Here is an 11,876-nt window from a genome sequence, read left to right as displayed (position 1 = left end):
AGTCCCTCTGTCAGTTCAACTCTTACAGGTGCATACTGTGAGTGGACTTTTGACTGAGAACTGAGAACATTCTGATGATAACAACGGCTATCTGGAGTTCTAATATTTCCAGATAGAATTCTGAGAACGAAAAAAAAGAAAAACGTGAAAGGGTTAAAAACTCCAAACTGGGTCATCTGGGCTTGGGGGAGGGGGTGCCCTTATGAGGGGGAGACAGCTCAGTTTTAGTTATACTAAACAATCACAGTTACTGTACTATGACTAAACTATTTTTGTATGTGTTTGCCATGTGCAGCTAGGATTAGTACATCCTTGTGATATGTTTAACCTATAATAGCCTGTTGTCTAGTTTGTGATTCGAGCAATTGCTTTAGCTGTGCTTCTGCAACATAACTGTCATGAATTAGATTAGATTAGATTGTACTTTATTATCATTATATTAGCATACAATGAGATTTGGGACTCAAACTAAAGGTGCAGTATAAAATCACACAAGTAATAAAGGAGAAACATAAAATACTATACAGAAACATAAAATACTATACAAGAAACATAAAATACTATACAAGAAACATAAAATACTATACAGAAACATAAAATACTATACAATAAAAGAATGTTACAAAAATATACAAAATTACAATATAGAAAATAACAATCAGTGTCAGACGGTATTGGGTGGGTATTGCACTGTGTATATTGCACATGGGGGGTAGAATTAATACATTTCTAACTTGTTTTTTCTCTCTTCCATTGCTGTTTCACAGAATCAGCGATGGCTGGGTGTCTCGTGGTCACCTAGCCTGTTTCAGGGCTAGCACCATACCGAGTGCCAAGGCAGACCGTCAACCATCCTCAAACTGACGCTCTCTCAAAGTGACTCACCATTTAAAAACTCTCCCATCCTTGTCTGTGAACAGCGGGGGGAAATGGCGACTCACAGAGACACTAGCTTCCTCCAAAACCTCTCCCACCACCCGCGATGGCAACACGACTCGATAATGGCGGAGAGGAAAAGACAATGGCGGACAGTTGTAATAGAGTTGATGAAAAATGTTTGGTACAGTGCTTTTACGTTATTATTATCGCCATCTTTATCTCTGTTATTGTCATCGTCACCACCCCCACAGTCACCACCGTGCCCCATGTTATACTCTAAAAGATGGTGGTGGCTGATGCTCCCGCTCCTGACGATCAGTTGCCTGCCCTGTGAAGCCTGGGGGGCCACTTTCAAGGTGGCCGTCGTCGGACCCTGGGGATGTGACCCCGGCTACGCCAAAGCGCTCCCCGACATGGCCGCTGGCCTCGCCGTCAGCCGCATCAACAAGGACCCCCACCTCAACAAGGGCTACTGGTACGACTACACCATCATCAACGAGGACTGCAAGTCGTCCCGCGCGCTCGCCCGTTTCGCCGAACTGAAGGACTACGGCTCTGCCATCCTGGGCCCGGCCAACCCGGGATACTGCTCCTCTGCTGCGCTGTTCGCGAAGGAATGGGACAACGCAATCCTGTCCTGGGGTTGCCTGAAACCCAACATGGAGGAGGGGAGGATGTATTCCACTTTCCTGCGGCCCTTGCCCCTCTCCTCGCGCGTCCTCTTCAACGTGCTGCGCTACTTCCGCTGGGCCCACGTGTCCATCATCTCGGAAGAGGGGAACCTGTGGGAGGCCACGGGCCACGAGTTGGCCTCCTCACTGAGGGCCCTCGGCCTGCCCATCAGCACGGTGGTCACCATGGGGTCGGGCAAGGGAGGGGCTCAGAGGGCTCTGATCCAAGTACGGGAGGCGAACCGGGTGAGAGGTGCGTATCGTGTCCTCAGATAGGGTCCAAAGTATCGCGTTTTGCAAATCGTTTTAATAATAATAATAATAATAATTCATTTATTTTATATAGCGCTTTTCAATGACCCAAAGTCGCTGACAATAGGCAAAAAAGAAAAGAAACAAAGGAACATAGAACCTCTAGAACAGGGAACAATATGAGTACACAAGAACATAGAACTGCGAGTAACAGGCAACAAATACAGGAGCCAGTAGGGGAGACAGTCGGGAAGTAAGTAAGGGAAACCGAGGGGGGGGGGGGCAGGAGAAGAGAGAAGGTAGGGGAGTGGCAAAAGGGGGCGATAGGTTGGAGGAGGGTGGTTATGGGTAGGGAAGGTTAAATGCTAGGTAGAAGAGGTAGGTTTTTAGTCGGGATTTGAAGGTGGAGAGTGAGGGAGAGTCTCGGATGGTCTGAGGCTTTACAACTGTGGAGGCGACCATGCAAGGTGCCAACCCGCTCATCAGGAGACGTTATCCAACATTTCCTCTAAGCCTAGAAACACCCCCTGCATATCCCCCACACACTGGTCCCCATTGGTTCACAATACTACGGCTTGTTATTGGTCAACCCATGACAATCATGTAATGACATACAATAATAGCACGCAAAGGGGGCTTGAGCTTATTCAATTAAACATCTCATAACATTTTCTTACTTACTCTCCTCCCCCCCCCCCCCTTCCTCTCAGTGGTCATCATGTGCATGTCCTCTGTGTTGATCGGCGGTGAGGCCCAATATCGGCTCCTGACCCAAGCCGTGGACTCGCGCTTGATCGCACGTGGCTACGTTTTCATCCCCTACGACACCCTCCTCTACGCGTTGCCCTACAGGGACGCTCAGTACTACGCTCTAGGCAACGACACCAAACTACGGAAAGCCTACGACGGGGTCCTCACCATCACCATGGACTCCGGAGAGCAGAACTTCTATCAGGCCTACAGGGCTGCTCAGAACTCCTTTGAAATCCGCAGCAGCACCCCGCCAGAGCAGGTGAGACACTGTCAATTATCTAATTGTAGATCACAGATTTCGTTACAATAAACAGGTGAGCCTAATGGGGGACTGTACAGTATTATGTTTGGCTGCCCCAGTAATGATCATCAAAAATGTCATAAATTTTTTTTTTATCTATGTTTATTGTTTATTAAAAAGGATCCCCATTAGCTGATGCCAAATTGCCAATGGGACCAGCTAGTCTTCCTGGGGCCCGAAGACCCACATATCAATATCATATATACACACATACAAATATACATACACACATGCACACACACACACACACACACACACGCGCGCGCGCGCGCGTGCACATATATACATATACACATACACACATACATATAACTTATACACATACATATACATATACACACACTATATACATATACACATACACACACGCACACATACACATATTCAGTATATACACAATACAACAACCTAACTTATTACAATCATCCAAAAAAAAGACAAGAAAGAAAGACAAAATAAATATTGCACATGAAAGATGAAGAGCTAATGCTTGCCTGTAAAGGGCACACTGTAAAAAATATGTTTTTTCACTGGAAATTCACTGTATTATTTTACAGATTAGTTTTGTTTTTCTACTTTAAGTGTAAATGCCATAAAAATACACTAAATTACCTTTTATCAAAATATTAACCATTAAATAAAGGTTTTAATCTGTAAATGTATTTGATTTACTGTAATTTGATAGTAAGTATTTGGCAACCATTGATGCCAGACATTTACTGTTTTCTTGCAGCTTTTTTTCTTACAGTGGCAGCATTACCATCTTCAGCTTTTCACAGTTAAGAAAATAATAAGAACAAATAATTAAAAACAAAAATAAATAACATTCGTAATTCATGATTAGCTATTTAACTGATGTATGTGTTCTGGGCAGCTGTTCCAATAAGTAATGGGTCGATAAATGACGCAAGGCATTCGATTTTGGGCGAGATAACATGATTTGACCTTCTTCTGACATTCTAGTTAAATGATTGTGTAAGTGACTGCATCTGATCATTTGACTATATAAAAACTTAGAGGTGTGGATGCTGTTATTGAAGAATGTGACTGTATTTAAGACAAGCCTTTTATCTACCGATAACCATAGTTCCCTATGCATACTGTTTATGTTCGTTGTTTTGGGGCAATGTAGGACTAGTCTGGCAGCTCTGTTCTGGGTAATTTGTAGTTTCCTCTGTGCATTGTCAGATGCAGAGGACTAAACAGGTGAGCAGTAATCCAGGTGGCTTAAAACAAATTATTTAATGACCTGTCCCAGAATATGTGCTGGAACATAAGGAAGGCATTTTCTTGCCATATAAATTCCATTACCCATTTTCTTAGCCACTGTGTCAATATGCTCTACTCTACCCATGTCAGTCAACTATCTATTATGACTCCCAGTCATTTAACCTTATCAACCTGTTGTGTGGGTTCACCAGTCAAGTGCAGACTCAGTGTAGGATTGGCTAATAGTTTGTGACTGGTTCCTAGGATACTGGATTTGGTCTTTGAGATGTTTAATACCAGGTATTTTAATTAATTGTATCCAATTAGTTACTGCATATAACTCTGAAGATAAAACGTTGTGTAGATCACCACTAGTGTTTGCAGCATAATACAGTGTGGAATCGTCTGCGTACATTTGTATACTTTGTAGTTTTTATCCAGAAATAAAAACAGCTTTCCTTTGTTTTGTAGGAAGATGATTATTGAATCAACTTTGAATCAACTATGTTAAGTTAAGTTCTTAGATTCAGTTTACCACTGAGCCCTGAGCTTTATTATCGGTGATAGCTAATACTCATCACTGTATTCTCTATGATCAGGTCGAGAGACGCAATAATCACTGATATCTTCAGTATATATTACAGACCCTAATGCTTGAAATGACAAATTATATAGATTTTATTTCATTTGGGGGAGTCAAAAGCATATATCGGTATCGGTTGATATCGGTTGATGATGATGAATATTTGCAACCAAACTTTAGAGCCGGCTATGTCAACTACAAAATATTACAGCCATCACCGGTCAGTGTTAATCAAAGATTGTCTTTGGTTGACAGTACCTCAACTTAGCTGCAACATTTGATCTAGCTCAAATCTTTGTCTGAGCTAATGTTTGTGTTAATGCTAGCTATGAGTAGTGTAGAGGCAGAAACTGACTTGGTGGATTTATATATTATTATATTATTATTATTATTATTATAATATATATATTATATTATATATTAGAACCATGCACTGTTTAGACTGTCTTAACATTTAGACTGTCTTATTTATGTTTGGACACTAGAGGGCTCACCACCCATTACAGCCCACTCCTATAAATAGCCAAGGTGATCACTGGAATCTTGTGCACCTGCCGAGGTTTTACCTTCAACGGCTACTGTTTCACTGTTGGAACTGACCACACGGAGCAATTGACGACTGTTCTGTTTAACCCTTCATTTACTATCATTTACCCTTGGACAACAATAAACCCTGTAAACCGAACCGGCGGCAACTTTGGACATTCAATTCATTCAACATCACAACTTTGGTACAGCGTGAAAAGGCACAATAGCAGGTGCATCGTGGACGACTGTCAGCACACAGAGGAATGACAGTCGGCCACTACAAAGTTTGAAGGTCTCCTCCTGAAAGAAGGACGTGAGTACAAAGTTTGAAGGTTCCCTCACGACAGAAGAACGTGAGTGAAAAGAAGAAAGTTTGAAAGTGTCCTCACGACAGAAGGACGTGAGTACAAAGTTTGAAGGTCTCCTCCTGAAAGAAGGACGTGAGTACAAAGTTTGAAGGTTCTTTCACGACAGAAGAACGTGAGTGAAAAAAAGAAAGTTTGAAATTGTCCTCACGACAGAAGGACGTGAGTACAAAGTTTGAAGGTCTCCTCATGAAAGAAGGACGTGAGTACAATGTTTTAAGTTACCCTCACGACAGAAGGACGTGAGTGAAAAGTAGGAAAAACTCCTCACTATAGAAGGACATGTGAGTATAAGGTTGGACAACCTCCCTCACAAAAGGAAACCAGAGGTAACAAGATTTATGAAATACACCTCTGTTGTTGAAGGCCTGGATAAAGGAACTGATAGTAGCATGAATGTTATGGTTTGTAACCGACCCCAATCGCACAACACAAGACAGGTATGAGAGTAAGCCAAAACAGGGCATTTATTCAATACAAACAAAAAGCGGCACTGTCCCTTTAAGGGAGAACACAAAAACACTGGAAACAAAGAAATAGGGAAAAATGTGGCACTGTGCCTTTAAGAGGCGAACAGGCTAAGGGGCTAAGGCTAAGGGACAGGGCCAGGGCAAAAAGTCAAGGCAGGACCAGGGGCACTGGAGAGGGGGAACAGGGACAGAGGCCCGGGGAGGCGGGCTGGGGACAGGGACAGAGAAACAGGGTTAAGGCCTTGGACAGGGCGAGGGCCAGAGCTGCTTACAGGGATGGCAGGGTTCCGACGGCGGAAGCCTGGCACGGAGATCCTCCTCGGAAACTGCCGATGGGCAGCGCAGAACACCGGGGTCCCAGAGGACCGGGGCGAAGAGACGCATCCTCCCGTGGAACTAGGAAGCGATGCGCGCCGGCTTGACGTCTGGTCTGGAGTGGGAGCGCGCCGGCTTGACGTCTGGTCTGGAGTGGGAGCGCGCCGGCTTGACGTCTGGAGTGGGAACACCACTCCAGGCCTGGCACGGAGATCTTCCTCGGATGCTGCAGACGGGCAGCGCAGAACACCGGGGTCCCAGGCAACCGGGGCGAAGAGACGCATCCTCCCGTGGAATAGGAAGCGATGCGCGCCGGCTTGACGTCTGGAGTGGGAACACTGGAAAACCTCCCGTAGAGGATTAGAGAGCGCAGACGGTGTCCCACTCCAGGCAAACGGCGACAGGTGGTGATGGCTGGCACGTCGTCTCACGCCGGAGACGTGGCAGGTGATGGTAACGTCCAGGACTCCATGAACACTGAACACAGATAAAGATACAGAGTCCCGAACACCGAACCAGCATACAGAACGACCCGACCAGGACTGGAGGGGAGGTCCAGGTATTTAAAGCCCTCTGGGGCGCTAATCATAAACTAAGAACAGCTGTGAAAGGTAGTCCAAGGGTGGGGGCTGGAGAAGAGCAGAGGAGAGTAAAACATCGCAAGGGTGGGGGCTGGTGAGGTGAGGAGACAGGGAATTAAAGGTCCAGGGAACAGGCGAAACCTCACAATGAAGAGCTGAACCAGCCTTCTGTGAAGATAAAATAGTTTGGAAGCCTCTGTTAATGAAGATCTGGATAAAGGATTTGAAAGACAGTGAAGAGACATTGCTACATTGTTGCGCTTCCGTGCGAACGCTGTTGAGTATAATAACGTCAGACTGACAAATTGATTAATTGTGATGCTGTGGATTATGAAACGTATTGGACGCTGTAATATTTGGAACCATTGCAATTAATGTTGTCAGTCGCACTCGACGTGTGGAAAAACTAGACAGCGTCAGACTAATTGAATTGCCATGTTGTGGATTATGGAACGTGGATGCCATAATAAGTAGAACCATTGCAGTTTCTCGACGTGTGGAAACTAAATAACGTCGGCACATTGACAAACCAATGCTGTGGATAAGATAAGATAAGATAAGATAAGATAAGATATTCCTTTATTGATCCCCTTGGGGAAATTCAGGCATCATAGCAGCATGGGGGGGAGGGGGGGAGGGGTACAGGTAGTAAAACAACACAGTATACAGGTAGTAAAAGACAACACAGGCAGTGTAAACAATTTGATTAATATGGTCAATATAATTTACTATCTGACTAGCTGAGGAATATTCACATTATTCACAGTGTCACATAAGGTGCAGTATGCATGAGGTAGTGTTATAATTTACTATCTACTGAGTATACATTAATCAAAGTACCAGGGTAGTCTACTTTGTCCCCCTTGGGTTCCTATAAGTCCCAGGTCAATGTCTGGTAGCAGTCGCTGTCGCTGCCCCCTGTTGTGGGGCCTGGAGGCTGCTAGTCGCTGCCCACTGTTGTGGAGCCTGATGGCCGCTGGTATGAAGGACTGTCCGAGGCGGTTAGTTGAGTGTCGGGGGGGGATGAGTCTGTGGCTGAACGAGCTTCTCATCTTGACTAGCTCGTCGTAGAGGGGGTGGTAGGGGTTCTCCATGATGGCATCCAGCTTCCTTATCATCCCCCTCTCTACCATCACCTCAAGTCTAGGTAGCTCGACTCCCACCACGGAGCTAGCCTTCCTCACCAGCTTGTTGAGCTTGTTGGTGTCCCTTGAGTTGATGTAGCCTCCCCAGCATGCCACAGCATAGAAGAGGATGCTGGCCACAACAGACTGGTAAAAAGACTGCAGCAGTTTGTTGCACACATTGAAGGACCTGAGTCTCCTCAGGAAGAACAGCCTGCTCTGTCCCTTCCTGTAGAGGGCCTCTGTGTTGTCCGACCAGTCCAGTTTATTGTTCAGGTGTACCCCAAGGAACTTGTATGAGTCCACCATCTCCACATCCACCCCTCGGATGGAGATGGGAATCGGGGGGGGCCTCTTCTTGCCCCTCCGGAAGTCCACCACCAGCTCCTTGGTCTTACTGGTGTTGAGTTGGAGGTGGTTGCTGTCGCTCCACCCCACGAAGCTCTCCACCAGGGCTCTGTACTCCTCCTCATCATCGTCGGTGATGTAGCTCACGATGGAGGAGTCGTCTGAGAACTTCTGCAGGTGGCACCCGCTGGAGTTGCGGCAGAAGTCTGAGGTGTAGAGGGTGAAGAGGAAGGGTGACAGCACAGTTCCCTGGGGGGCGCCGGTGTTGCTCACCAGTACGTCAGACTGACTGTCCTTTAGTCTGACGTACTGTGGCCTCTCAGTGAGGTAGTCCTTGATCCAGGCCACCAAGCCGTGCTCCAGCTGCATCGCAGAGAGCTTCTCCGCTAGCAGTGACGGCTGGATGGTGTTGAAGGCGCTGGAGAAATCAAAGAACATAATCCTCACTGAGCTGCGCGGCTTCTCCAGGTGCGTGTACGTTCTGTGGAGCATGTAGATGATGGCATCCTCCACCCCGATGTTTGCCTGGTATGCAAACTGCAGGGGGTCGAGGGAGTCACGCACCAGGGGCTTGAGGTGTTGCAGGACCAGTCTCTCAAACGTCTTCATGACGTGTGACGTCAGAGCGACTGGCCTGTAGTCGTTGGGGGTGCTGGGACGTCCCTTCTTGGGCACCGGGACAATGCAGGAGGTCTTCCAGAGCTGGGGCACCCTCTCCAGCCTCAGGGAGAGGTTGAAAAGATGCTGGAGCGGTGCTGCCAGCTGCTCTGCACATACCTTGAGCACCCTGGGATTGGTGTTGTCCGGTCCTCTGGCCTTGTTTACGTTAATTCTGGAGAGCTGCCTACTGACCTGACTGGTTGTGATCGTCAGGGTTGGGGGTGGTGGGCAGTCTGCTGGTGTTGGGGGTGGGGTGCCGTTGCTGATGGGTGTGGGTGGGTGGGGGGTGGGGGGGCTGCTTTGTAGGTGTGATCTGGTGCTGGAACGGACTATGCGCCGTATTGATATGTGGAACCATCACAATTAATATTGTATGGACGTGTGGAAACTGGACACTAAATATGACGCAATGGACTGTATGATTTAATTCCGATACATACAGCAGTGGACAATGCAACGGAGTATTAAGTGTGGAACCAAGTGTGGAACCATCCAGTGTGGAAACGGAATAACGTTGGCACATTGGCAACTGAATGATTACGATATTGTGGAAGGATATTGAACTGATGATGTGCCGTATCGTTTAGAAGTGGAGCCATCGTAATTAGTGTCGTCACTGAACGTGTGTAAACTGTTCTCTTGGACATTGATGTAGATGTGTGGCAAAAGCTATAACTACATTACTGCATTCATAAGCAGGAAGAAACGCAAACCCTCTTTGACGTCACGCTAAGTGAATGCAACATTCAAATTACAAAAGGATAAATAAAAAATAAAAAGAATACAGTAACAATGTCTGAAGCCAAGATGAGGAAGAGGCAAACCAGCAAATCTGTACGCCTTGCCCATTTAAACACTTTAAACCTTAAGGATTTGAAATTGGAATTGGAAAGAATAAATAACAAAATATCTGAAGCCAAGATGAGAAAGAGGCAAATTGCAATTAAAGAAGAAGCTGTGCTAAGAAAGGCTGAAGATGAAAAGGAAATCTTATGGGTACGCTCTAGGCTAAGAAAGGCTGAAGATGAAAATGAATGCTTGTTTATACGCATTGCCACTGTAAACTTGCTTCAGAAACAACAAAATAATTGGAAATATGAAACTGCCCTTGCCAATGTAAACCTTAAAGATTTGAGACACGAGTTGGAAAGCAGGATAAAGAAACAACAAAGTGATAGGAAATTGGAATTGGGAAAGCATGAAGCCAAGCGAGCAGCCAAGCAAGCGGCCAGGCGGGCATCATCGATGGGAGTCTTGGCTGAGAGGCGCAACTTTGAACCAGCCAATGAATATCACAACAATGATGCCGATGATGTTTTTACTAATCACTGTGTTGATTTCAGCTCCAAGGAGTGCGAGCACAAAATACACAAGCTTCCCCTTGAACTTTGCAAACCGTGGTCGGAGTCCAGTGAAGAGGACAGCGTCGATGATGACGTCGATGATGATGATGGTGGTGATGATGGTGGTGAGGAGGACGGCGTCGATGATGAAGAAGAGGACGGCGTCGATGATGAAGAAGAGGACGACAAAGCAAGGGCGCCTCATGTTCGTATACGTAAACGTAGCTCTACTCTGCAAGGACCTGCTGAGGACAAGAGTGATGAAGGAGAGGAGGACAGTGATGAAGACGAGGAGGAGGACAGTGATAAAGAAGAGGAAGAAGAGGTAGAAGAGGTGGACCAGTGGCCAAGCCATACTGCTACAAGCCATAAGACAAGATGTGCTGCCCCTGCTGGTCGAAGCCGGCATGTGCTGCCAACAACCTCTCATACCCAAGCCCCTCAGTCTCACACTGATCTACACCAAACAAGCGGAAGCAGCAACCTAGCATCAGATGATGGAGAAGACAAGGAAGCTGATGATGATGGGGCAGAGGCAGAGGATGAAGACGGAGGAGAGGAAGGAGAGGAGGGGAACCAAAACGCTGGATGGGCGGAAGCCATGGCTAAGATCCTGGGAAAGAAGACCCCAGAGAGTAAACCCTCCATCCTACTGAAGAACAAACAGCTGGACAAGCTGAAGGAGAAGGAGAAACAGGAGCAGCTGGAGAGAAAGAAACAGGTTGACAAGAAGCGGACCTGGGAGATGATGTGTAGAGACAAACCTGACCTGGTCAAAGACAGAGAGATGGAACGAAATCTACAGAGAATTGCTACCAGGGGGGGGGGGGGGGGGGGGTGCAGCTGTTCAACGCTGTGAAGACACAAGCTTATCAAGTGAAGCCCATGGAAGCCCATGGTGTTACCGGGGCCGGTGATGGCCAAACACTTTTGAATATGCCAGTTTCCAAGAGGAGAAACTACAAAAGACGACGACGTAAAGGAAACCTGGGGAAGAATGGCTGAGACCTCCCGACCGACTTACCGCAGAGAGTTCTGATGTCCCTGATGGAGAGTCACAACCAGTAGACATTGGCTGTATGCCTATCAGAGCTATAGGGCTCTGTTGAACTTTGAATAGACATTGGCTATAAGCCTATCAGAGCTATATGGCTCTGTTTGTTAAAACAAAACAAAAAAACACTTTGAATATTATCATTGAGTTACCTTGACTGTTATTTGAATTACTAATTAATTTGTTCTTCCCATGCACAGGGACAACAAGCGAAAACCAGGACCCAGTCAAGCTTCTTCGTGTTTAGAACTATGATTTGAAATAGATTATTATTGAGGACATTGACATTGATTATAGGTTATGTCGGCTTCTTTGACTCTTTGCTATATATATATTTTTGTAATTGTGATTTGGTGCACAATTAAGGGGCCGGTGTGTAGAGGCAGAAACCGACTTGGTGGATTTATATATTATTATATTATATTATTTTTTTCCCCCCT

General features: G+C 46.1%; 1 protein-coding gene across 1 annotated transcript in view; it reads left to right on the top strand.

The window, feature by feature from the left end:
* Window positions 1–929: 929 nt before the first annotated feature.
* The window catches only part of LOC311233504 (retinal guanylyl cyclase 2-like), a gene marked incomplete at both ends in the record, with an annotated part of 81,919 nt that continues 70,972 nt past the window's right edge, over window positions 930–11,876 (top strand). The window contains 2 exon segments of the mRNA XM_084320471.1: window positions 930–1,803; window positions 2,513–2,814. Coding sequence (XP_084176597.1) covers window positions 930–1,803; window positions 2,513–2,814 — 1,176 coding nt within the window.

The sequence above is a fragment of the Notolepis coatsorum genome, assembly GCF_963971535.1.
Source record: "Notolepis coatsorum genome assembly, chromosome: 8".
NCBI lineage: Eukaryota > Metazoa > Chordata > Actinopteri > Aulopiformes > Paralepididae > Notolepis > Notolepis coatsorum.
Note: the sequence above shows the minus strand (reverse complement) of the source record. Positions and strands in the feature narration are given on the sequence as shown.